This window comes from Erpetoichthys calabaricus, chromosome 2, assembly GCF_900747795.2.
Source record: "Erpetoichthys calabaricus chromosome 2, fErpCal1.3, whole genome shotgun sequence".
In the NCBI taxonomy this organism is placed as follows: Eukaryota; Metazoa; Chordata; class Cladistia; order Polypteriformes; family Polypteridae; genus Erpetoichthys; species Erpetoichthys calabaricus.
The window spans coordinates 239,903,340-239,930,610 of record NC_041395.2 but is presented as its reverse complement, the minus strand read 5'-3'; the positions used below and the strand labels follow the sequence as shown (position 1 = coordinate 239,930,610).

Here is a 27,271-nt window from a genome sequence, read left to right as displayed (position 1 = left end):
TCCCAATTAATGATTAATATTATTATAAAATTGGTGATGACTACTTGCACTACTTCAGGATTCCATACAATTTACTTCTTGCCTGAGACCGTTCTAATCCCCTTAATAGTACCTATACAGTAACTGCAAATTAACACAAGCCGCAGATGTACTGGGACTGTTTGCATGTATCTAAAAATAAAGGATTGTAATTGTATGTAAATATAGGCAAAAATAATTGTAAAACATGTATACTTCAATTAAAAACACAAGCTAAAATAGCAACATTAAGAAATGCTTGCACGCTCAAAATATGTCACAGCATACTAAACACAAGGGTATTTTTCTCATTAACACAAATATAAAAACGTTAAAAAATTTGATAGGCTAGCATTTTCAAATGAATCATAGCACAATATGTTAAAAAAAAGCTATTTTCACTTAGCCAGCAATCATTCAATGGTCATTATTTAACATTATGCTTTTCACAACGCAGCCCTTCACAAGATGTTTCAAGAAAATGTACAAGAGCACACCTTAAAGCAATGTCAATATAAAAGTACAAAAAAAGTGTCAGTATGTTCTTTTTCCAGTTAATCTGGTTTTACTTGCACACCCCAGAGATGTGCATGTTAGGTTAAGTGGCAATTGTAATCTGTGCTGCTACAAGAGAGTGAGTGAGGGTGGGTGCGCTGCAATGAGTTGGTGCCTTGTCCATTGGTGATTCCTGCCTTGTGTCTGGTGCTCCCCCTGACAGGATAAAATGGATGACTGTTCTAATTCGCACTTACAAGATCAATTAAATAATCAGATTACAAGTTCAGAGATTGTTTCTGTAACAAATATACCTTGCTACTTAATATTAAACATGCCATCACAGGGAATGGTGACTTCTAGCATACAAGTTTTTAAAATAACAAAATTCTTGCAATTTTCTAACCTGCTTTGTCCAGACTGGGATAATAATAATAATAATTCTTTGCATTTATATAGCGCTTTTCTCACTACTCAAAGTGCTCAGGGATCATGTTTGGGGGCTGCAGCCTATCCCCACTAGTATATGGTGCAAAGCAGGAACAAACACTGGACAGGGCACCAGTCCATCGCAGGGTGAACACACAGACTATGGCCAATTTTGCGTCACAAGTTCACCTGAGCATGATGCCTTTGAACTGTGGGATCGAACCAAATCACCTGGAGAAAATCCATGCAGACGCAGGGAGAACATGCAAACTGCACACAGGGAGGACCCAGGACACAAACCCTGGTCTCCTTACTGCGAGGCAGCAGTGCTACCACTATGCCACTGTGCCTCCCTAATAACAAATGTTCATACTGCAAAATAATTATTTTCAATTGTTGTAATTGTGAATGTGTTTTAGGCTTCTATACAAGAGTTAAGTATAATTATTTGCTCCAGTTAAGCATGTGCCGTTAATTCAGCTTCTTGCTAGAAGCACACAGATGCAATTGTAGTGGCATTTCACAGATATTCACACAGCCTATACTATTTAATTTTACAGTAAATGCTGCATATACATGCTCCATGGAACATTGGTTCAGATGATAATTCAAAAGTGATATTTTGTACAATAATAAACAGCAGCGTGTGACCAGATGCCTCCAGAAAGATCAATTCATTTGTCTCCTTTTTTAATGTTCATTAAAGGGTCATAAACTTAAAGCAAGATCAAATACAAGGCAGGAACCAACAGAGTAAATTCAAGCACACACTTATACCAAGCCAATTTAAAGATTTTCAGTTTACAAACATGTTTATTTTTGTAATGTGAAAGGCATGTAACTAGACATGAGAAAAACATGAAACATCTAGTAACTTAGTGACTTGCCCAAGAACTGCACAAAACTCAACAAAGGTGTGAGCCAGCAGCACTAATCACTGTGGCACAGTAACATTAATTTTCAAATAAATCACAAAACCTGAAGAATTAAATTATAGGGTCACGGTGAGATGGAATCTATCCAAGTAGCATTGTGCACAAAGTAGAAACCAGACCTGATTGGAGCGACATTCTATAGACATCTCTTACATACATCGATCTCTACACACACGTTCAGTCATTCCATGCTCATTTAGAGTTACCTTTTAACTTTATACATACAGTACATCTTTAGGATATAGCAGGAAAAAAATGTAATGCCTACAGAAAAATTCAAACAGGGAAAAGACAAGCAAACTGGGAGCAACCAGGACAGGATTCAAACTATTGCCATCACACCCTCCCTATTTTCAAATAATGTAAATATTACATTAAAATAGCACACATTTTCTTCTCTTTGTGTAATACATTGGGACCCCATTCAGTGTTTGCTTCTGCCTTCTGTCTTATTCATTTGAAAACTGTAAGGCTTTACGTTGGATTCATTCACGTACTGCACTATATTTAGTTCAAAATACAATAGCAAGGAACATAACTAAAACAAAGAAGTATGACCATGCAACTCTAGTTCTTGATTCACTTCACTAAGCTTACTGCAGTATTAAAATCCTTCTTCTCATATATAAAGTTGCAAATGGTTTAGTTCCCTCTGACTCCAAGGATAAATAAAACTAGTGTAAGTGGCAGATAATAAACCTAATATGAATCTCCTGATTAAAAGAAGTCTATGTTTTTTCCAGGCAGTTCCTATTTCCCTTTTCACTGCCCACAAATAATGGAACAGTTTTTTCAGACTTCCGCCGAAAAACATCTCTGTGGTGTAGTAAATCATGTAAGGTCTCCTTAAAAATTTTAATAAGCTGACTACAATTAAAACAACTGTCTAAATGATACAAATTTAGATGTGAAATTCAAGCTCTGATATATTTTTGCCACAAGGCTTAATAATGAATAATACGTTGAAGAAAAGTTGTGTTTAATTTTGAGTTTTGCTCTTTAGGTGCACTTGATTTTATTTCAGAAACCTGACATTTTTTTCCCTAACAGGTTGGTGATCCAACTGAGTTGACATTTACCAGCAATAACAGTCATTTCAAAGTCGTCAGAAATTCCTAAGACAAAATAATAAATGGCTGCCAGTGCGTCTTTATGTCACAGCTGGAGTCAAGGGGCATTACATAAGAATAATGGATTCACTTGCCCCACTGGCCATAGCTTTGGAAACCTTTTTAAGTGTCTCTGAGAGGAATCTGTGTTTTTAGATTTAAGACTTGAAACAGTCTGTTCATGTTCACATCAGCTGTCACTCAGAAGGCCAGTTAGGCGTCGCCCATTAATCCTTTGGGATGTGGGAGGAAACTGGAGTACCCAGAGAACATCTATGGGAGAATGTGCAAATTCCTCACAGACAGTGATCAGCCTGGCAATCAATCCTGAGTTGTAAGACATCAGTGCAAACCACTGCGCCATATGGCTTCTAATCAAACAAACATATTAGTTGCTATCATATATTATATCCGGTATCATTTTCAATATGTAATGGATATTTTAAACATATGAATGCAAGGTAACAGATATCTGATTTATACTTGGGAAAATTATACTTTGAGCCAATACACATATATACATTTCACTTCACTATTATTTTCTTATAAAAAGGTTGCAGCTTCCTCTTTCCAAGAAGAAAGCATAGGTACCCTATTTTGGTCAGTTATTCCGACTTACAACATCTTGTGAAACAAACTATTATACATTTAGAAATCTTCCTAACCATTAACTTATTACATTAATCCATAAGTCAAATTCAAATTCACTTCATCTACTTCAGGGGAATATATAGACAGAGCCTATGTGGGCAGCGTTAGGAGTAAGACAGGACCCAACCTGAAGTGGAGTGCTAGTCCATTGCAGGACTTGCTCATGCACAAACTCACACACAGAAAAATCCATACAAACAAAAAGAAACATGCAAACTCCACACACCCTTCTGAAGCTTTGAAGCCATAAGAAAAAAAAAGATTTTCGGAGAAAATCATTAGTATGTTACAGATGTTCTCCTTCAGGCTTTGAGAGACTGGGAACATTGATTCAAAAGAGCAATTTATCGTGCAATAGTTTAAGTATGTTTATTGTATTTACGATACTCTATATAAAAAGTCCATATACTTTCTGCTGTTTAATTTATGTAAATAAGAATTTGAACATAAAATGTATTCCTAAATGGTCTAAATTGTAGTAACATTGTTCAGTAGTCTACTTGTTCAGAGTGTAAAGATTCAGTCCTTTCACTCCCAAATGATAAGCCGCAGCCTGAATGCGATCTCAGTAGATCAGTTTTATGATATATAGATCTATAGTATGATTCTCAGCTATTTTGCATAGCAAGATAATTTTTTAAAATAAAACCTCTTTAAGGGAAGCACATTTTTTTTAACCATTAAGCAACATAAGTGCAATGGTAGAAAACTAGGTTAACCACTTACAGGAAGTACAAAACTCAATATTACAATTATTATGTAAAATGCAAGTTGATTTATTTTATTTCAGCAGATTCCTCCACTGTGGGGCACAGGAAATAATGCAACAGACTAGCTTGTCTCAGTATCAAAGGCCTGTGACTTTTAGAACATTTAAAATATTGGTCTGCTTAATTGATACTATGTATTTAAAATACACAGAGGCATTTTAAAGGCATTTATAAGTAACATAAATTTGAGTGATTTTAGGTATTTTTGATTAATCAACTAAATATAAGCATACATACAAATATATCTTGTATTTGAATTCCTAATATGCATCAGTAAAATGCTCTTAAAAAGGAGTGAAAAAACACACTTTCCAATTTAGATTTATAAAGTCTTTTATTTAAAGTAGATGGAAACTAAAATTAAATAAGAAAACCCAAAAATTCTCATCTTTTGAGACTACTGACAAATAGAAATTTTTGTTTTAATTATACGTATGTGCAAGTGATACAGGCCTTTAACTCCATACTGCTGGTCCATAGCACAAATTTACAGCAGAGTTTCAATTATATATATATGGTTTTCAGGTTGCTTAGTATCAGTATGTATTGTACACATTTGGATAATAGAGCTTTGCACTTCATTAGAAATCCAGATTTCCCACTGTCATCTGCCAAAGACACCATACATTTTTATATAGTTGATTCTTAAAATTATGTGTAACTGTTCTTGTGTTTTCAAAGAGAATATGCACACTCTATAAAAAGGCCATTCCATCAATCAATCTTTTTTTTTTTTTTTGATTGTCCTTAATTGTGAGAGCTGGAAGCTTTCCTAGCAGCAACATGTGCAATGCAGAAAACAGCCCTGATGGGGATGCCATCACAAGACACGGTCATGTAAACAGCCACATTCACTGACACAGGGCCAACAACTAAGCTGATCTGCATGTTTTGAGCGAGGAACATTAAAAGAAGTTTATATAAAAAGTATGACACACTTTTTATCCATTGCTAGCTACAATTCTTATACAAAATGTGGAAAACTGATGTTTTCAGTGATGAACTATAGGAAGCATTTGCTTGCAGCTACAGTAAATGGGGGTACATCCACTTATAAACGTTTAAGAGGGGCAATGCTTTTTCACAACGTACTAATTGATGCTAAAATACTTTATTCATTATATATACTAAATATTTTGAAAATGTGTTATGTGTTTACTTAGCTATTAGACTTTGGTTCCAAACCTGAACATATGTCCAAAAATTGTATTAATATAGGAATTCAGTATTTGCAGATACTTTTTATGGCATTATATTCCATTCAATTTCTGAAACCGTTGTTTTCCATTACACGCTTGTACGTTTACCTTAAGGGTATCAAATAGAAGGATGGTACCAGCCAAAATGAAATCTCTAAATGAAATATGCCTCCCTAATACTGGACAAGCTTGTTCTCATACTGTACATAAATAACCAAAGTCTTTTAAAGCAGGGCAGTTTACAGTTAACAACAAACTACATTTTTCAAATACAGAGAGAAGAAGCAGACTAAGTGAGTAACTGGGAGTAGAATAAAAACTACATCTCTGGAGATGTGAGACAAAAGCAATAACTGTTCTGCTAACATAGTACATGTACAGCAAATAAAAATACATTTAGAAAAATAATCACTCTTTTAAAAGAATGAATATAATAAGAGTGTTAAAATGCAAAATCATGGATGGTTTTTCATAGAAATATTTTACGTTCACTGCTGTGTAGACAAAAAAAAGAGGATTTAGCAAATTCTGTGAACGCTGTGGGATTAAGGCGACAAATGACTTGCCACAGCATGCAGATTAGCTCCCTTAATGGAATGCTAACATTTTCTGTTCAACATTCCACTCCTTTCTTCCAATATCAGTGATCTCTAGAAAAAAAGGCATTTTAGCCAATTCCATATATGAAAAGAATTTAAAAAAATTAATTGACTGCTGCCAAATTACCCCCTGGGGACAAATAAAGTTCTTTCTAAATGAAAATCTAGTTGCACATTACAAATATGTACTGCATCACCAACCTTTTTTGAATTAAAAAGGCGTATGCTTAAGAGCACTAATTCCTTGGGTGAACAGTTTAGGCATATTTTATGATTTATTGATTCTTAACATTATATAAAATGACATGATTAAACAAAGCCCCTCTGAAGTGAAATATGTATATTTATGCTAAGGGCAACAAAGAAAAAATGAATTGATGCCCAAGTCAACAGTTTATTATCGAATATGTTGGTGACATTGAATCTTGTTTACAACTAAAAATGGATTTTTAAAATTAGAGAAATAATTATACATAATTATACATTTGCTTTAAATATGACTGAGTGTTGTAAATGATCCTTTAAGTGCTGATCAGACATACCATTTGACTTTGTGTTGAAAGCATTCTCATATTCTGGTTCAGTGTATGTTAGCACTCGCCACCACAGGAAATAGAGTAACTCGGCCGTGTTCTAGCTTTCAATACAATTTCACCATAAAACTATTTGTTGAAAAAACCCTGCATTTCAACTCTAGTTTAAACTATGACTTCAAACAATTATAAATACACGGTAGATGTTACCTTGTTCTTCCAAAATGCCATTTGGTATCTTCTTGTCAACGGTGCTGACAACCGCTTTCCTTTGGTTTCTAAACCTGTGAAGTAAGTGAAAAAAATGTCACAAATGCGCAACACCGGCATGGTTTCACAAGTTCACAGATCTACTAATTGTCAAAAAAGGAAGAATAACTACCATTTAAAACTCAAAAACTGATTTCTTTGCATGAGAAATCCACAAATAATATTAGTAACAAGCGGCTCTGGCCCAAAGGCAAACTTCAGCCTAACAAAATGTCTCAGGCGCTTGCAGCCTGCTTTCAGTTTTGAAAAGGCAGCACTATGGTTAATCTTGCCTCGCCTAGGGGCGGCTACTTGTTCTGCACTTGTCACACACAGAAACTGACGTAGCCATCACAACAGCTTTTTTTTTTTTTCTCCTTACCTAAAAAAGTAGACAGCTGACAGAATGAGAATGATCAATAGAAGGAGTACCACAAGGATTATGGGGAGAAAGGAAGAACTTTTATCTGAAAAGAAAAGGAAAAAAAACAGAACCTGTCAGTAATCTTAATAAAATCAAGACAAACACGCCTTTTCTAGGGCTGAAATCAGTCATTTAGGTTCAAAATGTTCACATTTTCAGAATTCTCTTTGAACTATAACAGGAACTGCACAGCACTCTTTTGATTTACTACATGTTTTGCTCATTAATTCTAGTCCAACATTTTATTAGTTTAGTTGTTTTCTTACATCTGCTTATTATATATATATATTTTTTCAGCATATCATCTTCTTCCTCTGACATGCACGCACACACACATCATTCACACACATTGAGGAAACCACAGTTTCTTTAGAGGCTTTTGCACGTGATTATTAATGAATGGCTAAATGCCACTGACTATTAGAATATAATGTTAACAATCTGCATTTATTGAATGCATCAATAATCTTGTGTCCCAATAGTTTCAGAGCTAAGTTAAAACAATGAGAAAAATATCAGACAAGACAGTGAGCCAGAATCAGCTTTATCAGCATGTAATCTACAAACATGTGCTCAACTTTCAGTTGCGTAGAGACCTGTAACCACGACTCCAAATGCGTCGCCAATACATTGTGGAAGACGGATGTAAGTTTTGTTTAAAGAGAACTGGAAGAAAGAGCAAATTCCTGCATGATTGTACTTGCTTAACAGCATTGGGTGAAAGATCTGAAAGCAATTAAAGACAAAAACTGCACCTTTATAGTTTTAAGAATATAATATGGGGAATAGTTTTTGTAACTTTTCAAATTACCTGTGGAAAGATTTCATTACAAATGTACCTCTCCTGAATCTAATTAAATGAAAATGACTTAATAAAGTACATTGCATATTGAATGGTTAACACTGCTCACTCACAGCTTTATATGGCTTTAAATCCGGGCCCATTCTCTGACTGTGTATACTTTTGCTATCCCTGTTCATCTGCCATTATCCATGCATCCATTATCCTATATCCTAACTACAGGAGCCAATCCCAGCCAACACTGGGCACAAGGCAGGAAACAAACCCCGGGCCGGGCGCCAGCCTACCACAGGGCACACACACACACACACACAGCCCCACACCAAGCACACACTAGGGACAGTTTAGAATCACCAATGCACTTAACCTGCATGTCTCTGGACTGTGGGAGGAAACCGGAGCACCCGGAGGAAACCCACGCAGACATGGGGAGAACATGCAAAATCCATGCAGGGAGGACCGGGGAAGCAAACCCAGGTCTCCTTACTGCGAGGAAGCAGCGCTACCCACTGCGCCACCGTGCCACCCCTATTCATCTGCCATTTTCCAAATTTGTAACTCAGAAGACTCTTATTTGTCCTGGTAATAAAACATTTGAGTATTCATGTGTGTGTGTGCCCTACAATAGACTGGTGTTGTTTTTTTTTTCATTTTCATGCAGTGCTGCTGGGACTGGTCCAAGGTTCCCAAAACTATGACACGTATACAAGTGGATTCACAAAATGGGTGGAAGGATGGAAGAATAGACCTTTTTACCTAAAATGATAAAAATGTTCTGCTGCCTCATCTGCGCGTTTTACCTTACCTTATTGACTTCAAGTAGTGCCACTTCAGCTTACATTTGTGAAAGTCTAAGTGCAAGGACCATAATGTACCCCCAACTTATAGTCCTGGCATTATGTTTATAGTAATTCTTTATAATGATTCAAAAGAATTAAAACAATAACAAAAAAGCTGGCTGACTTTATGTATAGTAAAGTAGTAAAAGGATTGAGACATTCTTATAAATGACCAGTAATGGGCTTGCAAGAAGAGTCATGTGTGTATAAATAGCATTCTGAACAATGTCTAAAACTACATACAGTAGATATGGTGAGAAGGTTCTGGGCAGGGGCCTTTATGTTTACTTCTGTTCAGTAATTGTGGGGTCTTTGTAAATGTGGTCATTCTTAAACATCCTCCTAAAAACGTTGCAGGGAATACTGGAGTTTTCTGGATGAAAAATTTCTGGAGCCCTCTGTATTTCAATAGTTTCAATCACCTCTTTTTTTCACTGTCATGAAGGAACCGAAGTCTATCCCTCCAATACTGGATGCCAGGCAGGAACCAGGCATACTTTCACATACAACTAATTCAGAGACACCTGTGAACTTGTGTTTTTAAGAAGTGAATGAAGCCCAAGGTACCTTCAGAAGAATCCACACAAACACAGGGAGAAAAGATAGACAGTCTGTTCCTATGCTGAAATTTCAACTCAGTAGTCTGAAGCTATAAAGATAAAGAAGCAGCGCTAACCTCTGCACCGCAGTGCCACCTAGCCTTTACTGTCCTACTATTTTAAAAAGTTGACAGGCCTGTAATGGTTAGAGACCTTTGATAATTTGCACAACTCCTGAACATCACAGAGCATATCCCATACCAAAGAGAGAGAGGTTAGGAGCTCACGCTGATACAGCACATTGCTGCACCCACCACATGATAAACCAACTCAGGATCCCAGATTAGGACCCGAGTGCAGCCATGCGATGGGTGACACCTCAGCACCACACTAGTTCAGGTGGAGTGGAACAGTGAGAGGTTTTTTATGGTGGCTGGAGTGGCAATTCTGCCACCAACCCCCAGGTTTTTCCCTACAGGTTGAAGGGCCTATATGCGGGGCTGGATGCAGATAACGTCATACCCAGGACGGAGCAATTGCAGGTTAAGGGCCTTGCTCAAGGGCCCAGCAAGGTAGAGTCACTTTTGGTGTTTACGGAATTTGAACCGGCACCCTTCCGATTACCAGTGCAGATCCCTAGCCTCAGAGCCACCACTCCGCCATACCAAAGGCCATTATAAAAAAGCCAATGCTGTACGTTAATGTTAGCAGGATATGATAATGTGTATAATGGTGAGAGCTGCTATACCAAAGGAAACGCAGTTTTGTTTAAATAATACACAAGGGAAAAGTGTAATACTTCATGAAGATATTATGCAGCAGTATAGTAGGTGGCATGACTATGGCAGATAAATCATAATCATGTGATTTTTACTCTCTATTTGGGCTTTGTATAATATTTGGCTTTTCTTAATATGTACGAAAAAAACTAAAGAGAAATTTAAATTTGTTTAAGAGTGTTTTGGGATTAGCTCCAGTGCAACTGTAAAATATCATATCATAGACCCTATTATGGCAAACAAGTTTATAATGTTACGTTAAAAGGTCGAAAATTCTACATGATCCATACAGTACTCTAAAAAACAAAAAGGAAATGTTCTGTCCTTGTTTCACCTCATTTGCGATATGTGTGTTTACTATACAGTATCTGGCATCATTTCCAATTACTAGTATCGACAATCAAGCCTCCATTGTATTTTGATTAATTAGTATTGCCGCTTTGTGTTAGCTTTAAAATAAATAACTCAGATAGTTTGAGCTGAAATTGCCTCAGGAAAAGATCCTGCCAGTTCTTATGTATTGTAGTTTATTATTGCTCCATCCATTCATTTTCAAACCCATTTCAAGGTCATTGTGAGTCAGAATCTACCCAAGCAGCACAGGTTGCAAGGCAAGAATCAGCACTGAACTGGGTGCCAATGTATTACAGGGCACATGCATGCATGTACCCACATTCACTTGTTCTTGGGCCATTTTGCAGTTCACTGCTAAACTAAAATGAATGTCTTTGGGATGTTGGGATGTAAACAGCCTGAAGGAAAACACAAGCAGACATGGGGAGAGCAAGCAAACACAAAATAAGAAACTCATTTAATACGGAGGCCGGGATGTGCTGCTTGACACAGAGAGTTATGAGAATTTGGAACAAACTACCAAGTCATGCAGACAACCTGAAAACCTTTACAATGCTTTTGTTGGCAGGGAAATATTGGGACAACTTAGCCACTAGCAAGCCAAATGAGCCTGAAGGACTGAATGTCCCCCTCATTTTTCAGTTGTTGAACTCAGGACTGTGGAACTGTGAGGCAGCAGTTACCCCAACCTGGCATTCTGTGCTACTGGTGTACTCTTCTTTTCTAAATGGTTTAGAGATTATGTTCAGCTGCTGTCATGCTCTAAAGTAATGACAATTCATTGCTGGAATCTCTTGCCATATGTTAAATAACTAAAAAAAGTCATAAAAAAAAATCACAGTTTTTGAAATTTCAAAGACATCTCACTTAAATGAAGATGGAAGAGATTTAGACTCGTATAAATTTCTAAAGCAGTTTTATTTAGTATATATATTCTAAACCTTTACACATAATTCTAGGAGTATCTTTTTGTCTTTTTATTTATAAACATATATACAGTACACTTCCCCCTCTTTAAATTATACATTTTATGTGACTGTCCCCAAACTGTTAAAATGTTATAAATAAATAATGCAAGGGCGGCACGGTGGCGCAGTGGATAGCGCTGCTGCCTCGCAGTTAGGAGACCTGGGTTCACTTCCCGGGTCCTCCCTGCGTGGAGTTTGCATATTCTCCTGATGTCTGCGTGGGTTTCCTCCAGGTACTCCAGTTTCCTCCCACAGTCCAAAGACATGCAGGTTAGGTGCATTGGCGATTCTAAATTGTCCCTAGTGTGTGCTTGGTGTGTGTGTGCACGCCCTGCGGTGGGAAAAAAAGAAAAAAAAAAATAATGCATAAAAAAATTCAGAATCAGCATTAATAATAGTGTATGTAACAAATATGCAACTTCTTAACACTGATCCAAACACGCATTGGAATGGGAAGGAAGTTTTATAAGAGCTGTGTTTTATTTACATGCTAATTTTAATGATTATTTTTGAATATATTTCATTATTTTTCTTTGTTAATGTTTTATTAATTGCTGTCATTTGTTGTTTTCATATAAAGTATTTTGTTTTTGTAATTATTGTGTTAATATTATGTATCTTTATTCTGATATATATTTTGAGCCGAAGGGGGCAGGCTCTCCTTAATGCCAACTGTATGGAACACCCTTGGCTTATATGTGAAAAAAGTATAAAAGTTATGATCCTATTTTCTACTGTTTACAATGAGTTACTAGGCAACGTTAGTACTTGAACAAGCATTTATACATTTTTTATAGCTTAAGTTATGTTACTGCTGTTTTCCTTGATTGATAATGACTATACAATGGCCTGGGAATTTTATACTCTAAACTGAACATAAAAATGCTACGGGTCTTGTCTCACATTATCCTTTGAGCGTCATATACTATGTATGTGTCAGTAAATATTTCTTAAAAGCTAACCACTTCTGAGGGGAATTTGAAATTCAAGTTCCTCTTTCCAAATCTCTAAATATATATGAATTAAAAATCAGATGACTTTCAGAAAATGTAAAGCTACGATACTGACTTTTTCAAACTGATTAAAAGAGTTAAGACTAATATAAACTTTCTGAAAACAGGATGCTGAAAATTATTTGTAAAAGTATATTTGAAATGGAAATATAAAAGTAAAGTATAAGTAACAAAATAAAGTTAATAAAGATAGGTATGAAATATATTAAAAGAAAAGAATGTGATAGAAAATTGCACAATCAACTATATTTGGCAATTCTATTAAAAAGGTTTTGCTTTGATAAATAAAGTTGTATGAACTTAATGCTGCCTTTTCTCAGGCCCTTAACTATTATGAGCTTGATCTGTTTTCAGATTTTTCTGAACTTACCTTTCTGCCCCTTTTCTTTGATTTCATGGTTTTGAAATATGTACATTTCATTTTTGCTCTTTGAAAAACTATATAAAGATGTTAAATTACTTTTACATCTTTTTGTGTGGTGTCATCACCATTTCCAAGTCATTCTAGCGTACAGATAAAAGCTATACTTGTTTGTGTGTGCATTTCAGGCTTTGAATTATTGACTACGATGTAGTATGCTATTTTGGGTTTTGATAAAGGATTAGGACTAACGTTATGTTTACACTCTTGGCTTGAATTTTCAGCTAGATGTCTTTTCTTCTGGTCAATTCGTATTTAAATTTTGTCTCAAGATAGTATATTAATTCAATTTGTTTTTAAAATGTAATGGAAAGTATGAGGGACTAGTGCCTTATCTAGATGTTGTTTCCTGCCTTGTGCCTGATGACTGCTGGGATAAGCACCCACTGCCCTGTGACTGTACCCTGGAAAAGCAGCTTAGGAAAATAGATGAACAGATGGATGGATGTAATGGGAATAAGTGAATAATACAGAATTGTTCAAGCATAACATTGGAAAAGGTCAATTCACAATTCATTTTTTAAATAATTACCCCCCATACGTCTTGTATGTTTCACATGTTAAGTTTATTATGCAATTTACAAGTAGTTACTTTACAGGTCTAAAAATATACCGTATAAACTGGTGAAAGAATTAGACTAGCACAGATATTAGTACCTCGCTCTCATACATCAAGGGACCTAGTTTTAAATCCTGCTCGATTACCACCTTTTCATACACCCTGGACCTGTGCATGTTAGATTCAATGCTACGTGCAGACTGACCTGGTATGAATGAGATGAGGAGAGTGTGTCAGGGGTGATAAGCAGATTTCAAAATCCTCCTTTTAACATATAAAACATTAAATGGCCAAGGTCCGGCTTACTTGTCTGAACTTATCATGACTTACAAACCAGAGCGCACATTAAGATCTCAAGATGCTGGTCTGCTTATGGTTCCAAGGATTAATAAAATAACAATGGAGGTAGAGCTTTTAGTTACAGGGCCCCTAAACTGTGGAATGGTCTGCCTGCTACTATAAGAGATGCCCCTTCGGTCTCAGCTTTTAAATCCCGGCTGAAGACTCACTACTTCAGTTTAGCATATCCTGACTAGAGCTGCTGATTAACTGTACAGACTGCATCTCTGTTGTTAGTCATTAGCTCTAAAACATAAGTAACCTGATAGTTAGAATTTGTTACTAACCCTCACCTCTTCTGTTTCTCTTCTCGGTACTCAAATGTGGCACTTGGTGCCACGGCCCACCTGCCAAGTTGTTTTGCCTGCCTAAGGTAAAGTCATCCCTGATGGAGGATCGCAGGAATCGTGGGAAAGAGGGGTCCTTTCATCGGATTGGCTGGCCCAGCACTGTTTCAGCCGTGAAATGGCCAAATGGGGGAGGCAGCTTGATGGATGAGGGCTCCAGGACTCTAAAAATATCCAAATCCTATTATATGATATCATTTACTGTTAAATTCTGCTCCATACTTCTAAAATTTTTATTTTTTTTTTTATTTTACTTCTAAAATAACTTTTTATTTTATACTGTATTGAGGATTTGTTGGCGGCATGGTGGTGCAGTGGGTAGCGCTGCTGTCTCGCAGTTGGGAGACCTGGGTACCTGGGTTCGCTTCCCGGGTCCTCCCTGTGTGGAGCTTGCATGTTCTCCCTGTGTCTGCGTAGGTTTCCTCCGGGCACTCCGGTTTCCTCCCACAGTCCAAAAACATGCAAGTCAGGTGGATTGGCGATTCTAAATTGGCCCTAGTGTGTGCTTGGTGTGTGGGTGTGTTTGTGTGTGTCCTGCAGTGGACTGGCACCTTGCCCGGGATTGGTTCCTGCCTTGTGCCATGTGTTGGCTGGGATTGGCTCTAGCAGACCCCCGTGACCCTGTGTTCGGATTCAGCGGGTTGGATAATGGATGGATGGATGAGGATTTGTTCCTCACTGCACGCCCAACCTACCTGGAAAGGGGTCTCTCTTTGAACTGCCTTTCCCAAGGTTTCTTCCATTTTTTCCTACAAGATTTTTTTTTTGGGAGTTTTTCCTTGTCTTCTTAGAGAGTCAAGACTGGGGGGCTGTCAAGAGGCAGGGCCTGTTAAAGCCCATTGCGGCACTTTCTGTGTGATTTTGGGCTATACGAAAATAAACTGTATTGTATTGTATAAATAAAGAAGAAGCATGCAGCTGTGGATGGATCACTTCATGAGTGTTAGCTGATCTCCACATTACAACTGGAGTGGTTTTTTATTCTGCAATTTACTGTATAATGTTGACATTGCCATCCTGTATCTATGGCATGTAAACTTCTGTTTTTTTGTTTTTTTTTTATTTGAACCACCTAAATCTCACTTATTTAGATGCTGCTTTTGCCTACAGAGGAGGTAGCATGCACAGGAAGAGCTGAACCACAGCACCACAGTAAACCTATAAAGCTTAGCTGGTAGTACAAAATTAGATTAATGTGTGTAGCACGAAACAAGCCCACATTTAAACAGTGCATAACAAAAAGATAAAACAAATATTTTTAATCCAAAACAGTTCTCAAGACAAGCAGAAAGTTACACCAAAAAAATCCTGTTAAGAGAAAATAAACAAACAGCCCCAGCAAGGATCATGTGCTGTTAAAACAAAACAAGAATAAAAAAATACTATACAAAATTAGTGATCTGAACAAATACAAGCAAGAAGCTAATAAGTACAAAAAGTACAAAATACAAAATGACTAAAGACACATGGGGAGCTGAAGACGGTGGCTGTCATGAAGGCAAACATAAAAATCTGCTGAGCCATTGCCTATTTCCTATGCTAATCACATGACTGTTGTATAATACACGTTGCTTAGCAACAGATATAGATAGGGCCAAGGGATAAAGAAAGGCCGAGGTGCAGAGCCCCAGCACATTCCTGACAATAAAGAGGTCCCTGGATGACAAGAATCTACCTTCATGGCAACAAGTAAAGTCCTATGTGAGAGATTAAAAATATATAGTTGTGTGCATGATTGGTCACTAGAGACAGCGGAGAAAGTTCTTTACAATGACTTGCTCAGCACTGTAAATCCAGTGCTCTGACTTCATTTCAAGCAGCTTTCAGCTTTCATGGATTCCATGACTGAAAGGTACAAGCTATGAGGAACGACTGAAGAAACAGAACCTTTACAATGTAAGCAAATAAAAATTAATAGGAGCCATGAACGAAGTATTCAAAATTATGAAAGGAATTATGAATGAAATAGAATCCTAGCTGTTACAATAACTTAGCCATGAGTTCTTCAACACAGAACATGAAGATACAGATAGAAACATATTAAGAGAAAACTTTGCACAGATGCTACTAAGGTTTTCTTCAAACAGAGAACTATAGATACACTGAGTAAGTTTCCAAGTATTGTGGTGAGCAGTATGACATTAAGAACCCTTCAAAACCCAACTTTTATGTTGTTTTTGACAAAGTATTTGAATAGGATTGACAGATTTTGTAGGACTAAATGGCTGATCTGATTCTTGTCAAAATTGTTCTAATATTCATTGTATAAAGTCAGAAGTTGCTAGGTAATCCTGTATCAAGTGTCAAGCGTCCCGAAAGGATACAGGTCTGTATACAGGAGAGAGACAAAGCATAGGGAAAACAAGTTGTTTCAGGCTATTATTTTATTATGTCTGCACTGGCTCCTGGTACCTCACTGAATTCAGTTTAAATTTCTCTGATTTTCAAAGTTTTGCAAAGTAATCACTTTATCTTGACAATGAGGTATTCCTTAGATGAGCTCTTTGCTATAGTGATTCACGTAGTTAACATTTCCAGTCCCCCAGGTAGAAGATGTCTGCAACTCATACTTTTAGCTACAATCCCTCTAAATCTTACACCAATGCTATTAAAGCATAAGATGCTAGATTTATTTTAGTCATAGTTGTCATTTTATCTACAGTGGTGTGAAAAACTATTTGCCCCCTTCCTGATTTCTTATTCTTTTGCATGTTTGTCACACAAAATGTTTCTGATCATCAAACACATTTAACCATTAGTCAAATATAACACAAGTAAACACAAAATGCAGTTTGTAAATGGTGGTTTTTATTATTTAGGGAGAAAAAAAAATCCAAACCTACATGGCCCTGTGTGAAAAAGTAATTGCCCCCTGAACCTAATAACTGGTTGGGCCACCCTTAGCAGCAATAACTGCAATCAAGCGTTTGCGATAACTTGCAATGAGTCTTTTACAGCACTCTGGAGGAATTTTGGCCCACTCATCTTTGCAAAATTGTTGTAATTCAGCTTTATTTGAGGGTTTTCTAGCATGAACCGCCTTTTTAAGGTCATGCCATAGCATCTCAATTGGATTCAGGTCAGGACTTTGACTAGGCCACTCCAAAGTCTTCATTTTGTTTTTCTTCAGCCATTCAGAGGTGGATTTGCTGGTGTGTTTTGGGTCATTGTCCTGTTGCAGCACCCAAGATCGCTTCAGCTTGAGTTGACGAACAGATGGCCGGACATTCTCCTTCAGGATTTTTTGGTAGACAGTAGAATTCATGGTTCCATCTATCACAGCAAGCCTTCCAGGTCCTGAAGCAGCAAAACAACCCCAGACCATCACACTACCACCACCATATTTTACTGTTGGTATGATGTTCTTTTTCTGAAATGCTGTGTTCCTTTTACGCCAGATGTAACGGGACATTTGCCTTCCAAAAAGTTCAACTTTTGTCTCATCAGTCCACAAGGTATTTTCCCAAAAGTCTTGGCAATCATTGAGATGTTTCTTAGCAAAATTGAGACGAGCCCTAATGTTCTTTTTGCTTAACAGTGGTTTGCGTCTTGGAAATCTGCCATGTAGGCCGTTTTTGCCCAGTCTCTTTCTTATGGTGGAGTCGTGAACACTGACCTTAATTGAGGCAAGTGAGGCCTGCAGTTCTTTAGACGTTGTCCTGGGGTCTTTTATGACCTCTCGGATGAGTCGTCTCTGCGCTCTTGGGGTAATTTTGGTCGGCCGGCCACTCCTGGGAAGGTTCACCACTGTTCCATGTTTTTGCCATTTGTGGATAATGGCTCTCACTGTGGTTCGCTGGAGTCCCAAAGCTTTAGAAATGGCTTTATAACCTTTACCAGACTGATAGATCTCAATTACTTCTGTTCTCATTTGTTCCTGAATTTCTTTGGATCTTGGCATGATGTCTAGCTTTTGAGGTGCTTTTGGTCTACTTCTCTGTGTCAGGCAGCTCCTATTTAAGTGATTTCTTGATTGAAACAGGTGTGGCAGTAATCAGGCCTGGGGGTGGCTACGGAAATTGAACTCAGGTGTGATACACCACAGTTAGGTTATTTTTTAACAAGGGGGCAATTACTTTTTCACACAGGGCCATGTAGGTTTGGATTTTTTTTCTCCCTAAATAATAAAAACCATAATTTAAAAACTGCATTTTGTGTTTACTTGTGTTATATTTGACTAATGGTTAAATGTGTTTGATGATCAGAAACATTTTGTGTGACAAACATGCAAAAGAATAAGAAATCAGGAAGGGGGCAAATAGTTTTTCACACCACTGTATATGTAATAAATAGAATGAGCCATTCCCTGTTATTCATTGATAACAATACAAGTCTATTTTGACTAAAAAAGTGAAACATACACCTGTACTTATACCTCATTTTACAGACTGAATAAGTTATCCATTTAAAAAGATTCATGCAACACCCTGCCTCTTGATTCCTAAACTGGGTGCAATGACAACCCTTACCCAAAGTGGTGCTCCAAGGTCATTTCCAAACAACTGCAGTAGAATATGAATGCCAACAAAGTACTTTTTTATTCATTAATTATAGCAAAAGATGGTAATCAGGCTAATATGTATCCCATGTTACACTGCTCAGGGAGGCATGGTGGTATAATGGTTAGCACTAATTCCACATGGACCCTGCGTCTGGTCTGTGTGGGGTTTGCACATTCTCTCTGTATCTGAGTCCTGCAAGAGTTTTCCTCATACATCCGCACAGACATGCACATTGGGTTGACTGGCAACACTAAATGGACTCTGTAGGTGTGTGCATGTGCGAACCCTGCAATGGACTAGTGCCTGATGCAAGGCTGTTTCTGGCATTGCGCCCAGTGCTGAAAGCTTAGAGGATGGCTTCCCAAGACCCTGAATTAAATTATGTAGGTATGACAGTATTATATGTTACTATACTGATTTTCCAAAAATGTAACCTTTAGTTATTTTTAACAATAAAATCAAATGCATATTAATCCATAATTTTAGGATGTTAATTATTGTTGTTTGTACTGTGTACCTGATTCTGATTTTTGTCTTTTTTTTTTTTGTTAGAGTCAGTGTAGTGTATTACTTAAATAAAATACTTGGAAGTCCTTAAAAGTGTTTTGAAAAACTGAATCTAATTGAGAAACTATTAAACTTATGGGGCCTATTATATGTTGATGTGCAGATGAGTGTAACACAAAGGAGAAGTGGATACATATTGAAATCTCTGGATGTTATAAACTTCAGTGGATTTCACTTTAGTCTACTCCTTTTCATTTATTTCTGCTGCTGAATTCAACATTTCCAGCACAATGTAGCATACCCATCATATTTTCAGAAATTTCCAGAAGATACTAGAAACAGCTGTCACATGAGATGTGGTATTGCACCTATGAGAAGAAGGCTGACAGAAAGCCTCCTCAGATGACTCAGTTGCCCGTCTGCGGAGATAGTAGAAGTATATAGTGACTGACACAGATGAAATAACTGAATTCCACTAAGTAGAAGCAGAAAAATTGACATATGTGTAAGTGACTCATTCTTCTTCTATTTTCAGTTGAAACATACTTCTTAGACATGAGTGTTTTGGCCATTGAAGTTAAACTGTGTAATTTTTGACAGCTTGCTGCTGCTTAAGTTAAATGCAGCTTTAATGTGTGCCTGGAGTACTTCTACGATAAAAAACCTTCTTTTCTGCTTGTCTGTGTGACTCCCAGAACCCTGGCCCCCGTCTTCTACTCTTTGATGGTCTTCCAGTACATAAACAGGGGATGGACAAGGGCAAGTGAAGAGACCACAACAGGACTGGAGAGTACAAAAAGGTGAGAAGTTTATCAACAATAGTGTAATTGTGCAAAAGATGCAAATAAATAAATAAAATGAAATAAATAATGTGTTCTTAAAATCAAAAGATCATCAGGGTGCCCAACCCTAAAAGCAATAAATAAAATTATGTTAAAATCCACAAGAGAAAAGTCCAAATGGTCCTTCCCAAAAGCTGCTCCCCATCCAGCATACTACATAGACCACTCAGTCTGTGGTTAAGACCTTGTCACATTCATCATCACTCATCCAATGAATCCATTATTGACTCATTAGTTGCCCCATCCACTCCTTCCTCATGCCATCTTTGCTGTCATTTTTATATGTCAGTGATTCTCCCTCTGGCATCTTACTTGTCTTCCCTGCACCTCATGTGCAGCTGAGACAACACAAGAAACCCAGACTCCTTAAAGGTTGGTACCTGCAAAGCATGCAACAGCCTGCCATCATCTCTGGACCTCACTGCAGCAGGCCAGCAATTACCCTGCTTTCAGTGAAGGCAATTTCACCTCCTTTATGTTGCACATTTCTCCAGCTGCTTGATTTCACCCTAATAATTAATCTTCTCTCTCTCAGTTCCTCGTCGATTGACTCATCTCATTCCTTTTCTTGGCTCTAATTCCATTTTCTTCACTCACCATCTCTACTTCCTATACTCAGACAGCCCATTTTAAAGCCAAGATGAGCCACACTTAATTACTCAATAAAGTATGTTAAATTTGTGGTAACGCTGCTCGCCTTTCCAACACATTACACGTGTGGCAGCATTACTCCTCACAATCAACAGTACTTCTAGCCCCCCTGAGTATATTAGCACCCCTCTGAGATGCCCCCAAAGAATTCCAGGTGTTCAGCTTTCTGTTCTAGTTCCCTGTTTTTGCTGTGCTCCACTGCAGGTACACTCAAGTTCAGGAGACGTTATGTTTGAAAGAAATCTTGACTATTTACTGTATATGAAACTCCCTTCTGCACTGAACATGATGTGTTTCACTTCTGTTCATTTTTTTTAGACAGCTACAATACAAACTATACTGTTTCTACCATTGCACCATGCATTGATCTATCAATAATTTTACTATTTTATCAAAAATATAGAAGGAATAAACTAGTAGAAAAGGAAATTAAAGTAGATACTTTGAAAATGTATTAAACACATTAGTATTTGAAACCACTGAATTAAAGGTACATTGTGGCAATGGACAGCGTCCCACACAGGACTGGTTCCTGCCTTGATAGGTTAATTGGTGTCTTTAAATTGGCCTAGTGTAAGTGAATGTGGGAATGTGTATGAGTGTGCCCTGCAACAGATTGATGCCCCATGAAGGACTGGTTCCTGCCTTGTATCCAATACTACTGTGATAGACTTTGATCCCACATGTAGCTAGTTTAAGCAGGTTAGGTAATAGATGAAGGATGGAAAGTCATTACAATCTTTCAGCATTCTTGTACACATTCTTTACTTTTTTAATTTCAAAAGACTTGAGTGGAATGTTGCATTACCACATTTGAAAAGAAATAAAGTATAGATTATTTAAAATACTGTATGTTGATAAAATTAGTTCATAAAGAAGAACTGGGAAAAAAAACTGTCTCTGAACACACTGCACATGCTGCCATTGGAAACTAAAGTTTTGATTACAATGGTCTTTGGACACCAGGGGGCACCAGAAAGCCCCAAACCACACACACAGTAAAGTACCACGTTATTAGGATCAAGTAAAGGCATTTTATTCCCCTTAAGCACTTCTTCCCAATCCTCTCTCCAGTAATAAGCCACACATACACAATAAAAGAAACAATTCTTACAAATATTTCTCTTTCTCTCCTCCAGGTGAGTGTTGCCTACTGCCTCCCGACTCTGACTTGTCCATGTGTGGCAGTGGGCTTCATTTTATGCTGGACCCGGGAATGCTTCTGGGGCCACACCACATCTTTTGGGAAGCACTTCTGGGCCATAATGAAAGTAGTGACGTCCTCTCCCAACAGCACCCTCTGTTGGAATGTAGGGCTCCCGACAGGGCTGCAGTACCGAACTCCATATCCTAAGCACTCCTACAGGTGTCTCGACAGAGGACCACTGCCACCTAGTGTATGGGGGATGGAACCACTCCCAAGTTCCGGCTTCCGTTGGTCCATCCATTATATATACCGGCTTGGCACAAAGTTATCTTTTCACCCAGCCAGCCAATCCATTCATCATTCCTCTTGGGCCTCCTGTCCAGGTAATAAACCATGCTCCTCCCTGGCCTTGATGCCCATTCTTATCCCAAAGGTCTCATAACATAAGTGACTGGATGTGTGTAAAACATTAGTCACAAAATATCTATTCATTTGCATTTAGTACTTGAAGGATACAAGACAAATTGTTCAAAGATTTTTCAGCTCTGCGGTGAGAGTTCTTGGTGTATTGCTCAGAAATAGTCATACAATTATCCAGAAGTACACACGAGCAAAAGGTAGGGTGTTCTTCCTGAAACCAACTACCTTCAGTTGCCTTTTATGACATGCAAGTAGGACATTGTTGTTCAAGACAGTAATGTAGGTGGTGGCCAGAGAAATGTATGAAGGGTAGCTGTGGAAACTCTTGTATGCTGATGATATTTCATTGATTGGAAACTATGAAGCTGAAGTTTAGGAAAGAAGACTGAAATGAAAAGCTGATTTGAAAGGTAACTGCCACAAGGTAAACACAAGGATGACCAAGCTGATGCAGGAAGAAGAATGGGCAGGTGTGTACATGGCTGTGTGACACATGGTAAAGGAGTTGGGAGAAGTTAATTAAATGGTATATAAAATATGTAGTGGTTGGTAGTCAGCAGGCAGCAAGTTCAGAAAGTGTAATGATAGGTTTCCACATCAGGTTTATAGAAAGTGCCAAAGGGATGCAGAATGCTGATGCAGCAAATGTAAATTTAGATATCAGCAATGGAGTTGTTTTAGAGAAAGTAGGGAAGTTCCTCTACTTAAAAGACATGTTGAATGCAGCTACAGTCAGGGTGAGAGATGCATGGAAGAAATGTCCCCCATTCTGACTTCAAAAGTAGACTCCCTGGAACTAAAAAGAAAAGTTCATGACAGCTGTGTAAGAAGCAGCATTCTCAGTGGGAGAGACACATGGCTGATGTGGGCAGAACATGAAGCAAAGCTGGAAAGAAAAGAGAAGAGAATGATCAGTTGTTTATGTGAAGTGTCATAGAGTGAGAGGAAGACGAATGATAAGTTAAGAGAAAGACTCAGTGTGAAAGCAAGAGGTGTTGTGTTGAGAAGTAACAGACTAAGGTAGTTTGGACATGTGGAGCACATGTCAGAGGATGATTTGAGTGAAAAGGTGCACAAAGATGGAGGTGAAGGGGCGTGAAGCCAAGAGAGAGGGTGAAGGCAATGTAATTGGTAGTGGTATTGGAAAATATGAAAGGAATGAGTCTCAGGCCAAATGACACCCAGGAATAAGGAGGGTGGAAAAAAAACTTGGAGTGAAAGCAGCTAACATAGTTAAGTTGTACAAATTTTAAATTTAAATTGGTCGTTCAGAATCATGTTTATTCGCCAGTACTTAAGGTACAGGAATTTGACTTGGTAGATTTAGAGCTGAATGCAACATCACATTTAAATAATATAAATAGAATAAGTTAAAAAGAAAAACGTCATACAAGTTTGCGGAATAGTACAATTATAAAGAAGATGTGCAAATGATGATGAGCAAATGAAAGTGTGAGTGTATAGTGTGTATGCAATGTACTGTACACACACACACAAACATACAGATACAGTATCTGACAGAATGCATGAATTTACAAAGAACTCGGGCTAGGTTGCTGGTTTGAGAGGGCTATGGTTCTGGGAAAGAAACTATTGAGGTGTCTGTTAGTTTTAGTTTTAATTGACCTGAAGCACTTATGGAATAAGTGATGAGTGGGGTGAGATGAGTTCATGGTGATCCTTTTGACATGGTTGGTGACACAAGATGTATACAGGTCTGCAAAAGATGGAAGGGTACAGCCAATTATTATTATTATTTTCTCAGCAGACCTTATTTTTGGAGTGTGCCGTTGCTGAACCAAACCAGGCAATAATGGAGAATGTGATTACACTTTCAATTATGGCTTTGTAAAATTGAACTAGAATTGGCTGGGAAATATTTAATTTCTTTAGTGCCTTTTTAGTGGTGTAGGTGATTTTAAGGTCCCAGCTGAGAGTGTTAGTTGTGCCCCAAAATGTGAAGGATTCCACCATGTTGACTGCAGAATCATTAATTTCTACTGGGAGAGGGTGTAACTGCTGTTTGTGAAAATCAATGACCATTTCCACTGTCTTGAAGGTATTGAACAGTAGGTTGTTGACAATAACCTTGATAATACAATTACCCTTGCTTAGGTGGCACGTCAATAGATCGTTTTCTCTTTCATTGGTATGAAATGTCTGTTGTCCTGCCTCAGCATAACATTGGTCTTAATTTTCCTATTGAATTTATGATGGTAAACAATCAATTACAATTTATAGCTTACCTGGTTGTGAATTACTGTCTGTTTCATTTGCTGTAGCACTTAATACATCTGAGAAAAGGAAGCTGGAAACCAACACTGGCACATGAACAAGATCCATTGTGTGCCCTACAGAAGAGATTAAAAAAAGGAAAGTTCTAAAGATTTGTGTAGTATTCAGGTTGCCAGCAGAAAATATTGTACACTTGCCCACAAATAGCAAACATTTTAAAATGTAGATATCCATTTCTGTGCCATTCGTCGTAATGTAAGAAATTAAACATACTTCTTCAATCAGGGTTTAACCAAGGAGGAGAGGCCAGCGACTCTTAAGTTCTTAAGTATAAGTTCACTCACACACCATATATAGTACTGGACAATTCTGTGTCACATTTTTAGACTGCATTGAAAACTCATAACAGGGAAATGTGAAGATGTCCTGTGTGAATTCACACTAGGGACTAAAATATCGTATTCTGTTGCAACACATATTTGGTCATTAAAAGCAGTTAAGCATTTAGAAAAAAGAGGAAAATGTACAGAGCTTGAAACTTTTTAACTCTGCAGTGAATATTAAGAAATGACATTTGAAACAATATGAAACATAACTTAAGAACAATGATATTGAAAAAGTCATCATATAACATTAGAGCTGCCATATTAGTTTAAATTTATTTTTCTTATGTGATGTGACATTTGTGTTAAATAAACATTTTACAGTCTCATTTGATATTATTACTCATATATGCTTTTCCTTTGAATATTCAGGGTGATATACATATGTAAAATGAGCAATGCTCTATACAGCATTGAAAGTTTATCACTCTCAGTTTGTCTTGTCATTTTTCTACAAATATTCTACTTCTCCACCAAAGTAAACCCACAATGTCAAAGTCTGCCATTTTACTTTATTTTGCCTCATGAAATCTTTTGTTGTGCCCAAGAACAGGACTTTTGTCTCATTTGCTTTTATCATTCCCCGGAACAGTCAACACAGAATGAGGAAACAAGAAGACCACGCTGAATTCCACTGACTGTCCCCAGAACTAAAGAAATGTTGCAGTGGAATGAATGGACTGTTCAGTTACCCAATTTTCACATTGTATTTATCAAACCTGCTACTGAAGTTGCTGAAGGGGAAACTAAACCTGAGAGTACACTCAATTAATAGGATTCACTGTGAAGTGTTATTCAGTATGTACTGTATATACTCTGATGTGATAACACTTGCATTCTTCTGGCCTTTTCATTTTTTATTTTCCCAAGTAGCAGGGGTATAATTGCTTACAGCCTTATTAGGCTATTAAATATTTATTTCTCGAGTTTGCACTTCTTTCCCAGGTATTTTGGTTATTTCCAACATTTCAAACACAAACATGTCAGGTTAATTGTTGGCATTCTGACTAAGTGTGCCCTGTGGTTGACTGCTGTGCCATTTAGGTTTATTTCTTGCCTTGTATGCAGTGCTACCTGGATAGGCTCCAGCTTGTCTGTGTGAACCCTGTAATTGAACAAGCAGGGTTATAAATCAGATGCATCTGAATGAAGAACAAATGTGCTGAAACCTGTAGCTATCCAGTAAATTTCTTAAGAAATTGTGGTCTCTTTGATTCAGCAGACAGAAAATACCTAATTTCACTTAAAGACAGATTTTCACTTCTCATTAAGAAATTGATTAAAAACAAAAAAGCAGAAGGTACTGGGGTCTAATAGGAATGAATTTAAGTACCCCAGGCTTAGACATTTATCGGAAGGTACAACTGCAAAGTCATTCCAAATAGAAAACAATCCTTGTATCGAAATGTACAGGATATAAAATCACATGCCTCATAATTAAATTTTTTCACAGAAAGTTTTCAGCACTACCTCATTTAACCATCTGATATGGCACGGGTCTTGCATCGTATTAATTATATGGTGCTCTATTCATTCTCTGAAATATTTGACAACTTTTACTATTCTGTGGTCTGGGAGACATTCATGCAACAATCTTCATGTACTGCTACACATGCAAAACTAACTAACTCCTTGTATAATAGACAGGGATTCACAATGAGTTTTCCATATGGTTATGAGGAACTGAGATACATGAGCAAGTAGGTGTGAAAGCTGGTGTAAGGAGAAGATCATTTAAGCTGATTTCTTTCCTCTGTTGAATAAAATTGAGTTACAGTATGTGTTTTAATATGTTCATGTTTATCATGACTTTGGAGAATGGTGAAATATTGCATGTTGGTTGGACATGCAAGCTCGAATTTCATTGTACTCTGGACATGTGACAATATTACCTTAACTATTACTATTACTAGGGGCTCTGAGAGGAGATGGTAGTCAAATGAGCTGCCAAATCTGACAGCTGTGTTTCTGATTTTTTGGAGGTCAAAACTGGATTTGTCACTTATACTGTGCCATATAGAATAATACCTAAAATGACCGCTCTGAGATAAATGCTGTAATCCAGTGAGACAAAGAAATTGTTATCCCAAAGTGGTTGAGGTAACAAATGCAGTAGTTGCTATGTTTGATGACATGCCTCATTTGTCAATGCTCTTATTTAAACTTTGCGAGTGCTGATAATATTGTCTGGAGCAGCACACTGACTGATAGGA

At 37.5% G+C, this 27,271-nt stretch overlaps 1 protein-coding gene across 4 annotated transcripts in view; it reads right to left on the bottom strand.

Moving 5' to 3' along the window:
• ptprea (protein tyrosine phosphatase receptor type Ea) overlaps positions 1 to 27,271 on the bottom strand; it is a 328,457-nt gene that overhangs the window by 48,730 nt on the left and 252,456 nt on the right. For 2 of the 4 annotated variants that reach the window (XM_051922103.1, XM_051922104.1), the window contains exons 4-6: positions 24,687 to 24,791; positions 7,370 to 7,454; positions 6,949 to 7,022 (exon numbers count right to left, since the gene is read on the bottom strand). In XM_051922103.1, coding sequence (XP_051778063.1) covers positions 6,949 to 7,022; positions 7,370 to 7,454; positions 24,687 to 24,783 — 256 coding nt within the window. In that variant the 5' untranslated portion in view covers positions 24,784 to 24,791. Of the gene's footprint in view, positions 1 to 6,948; positions 7,023 to 7,120; positions 7,255 to 7,369; positions 7,455 to 24,686; positions 24,792 to 27,271 lie in introns of those variants that run through there. The other 2 variants (XM_028795296.2, XM_028795297.2) reach the window with 1 other exon arrangement.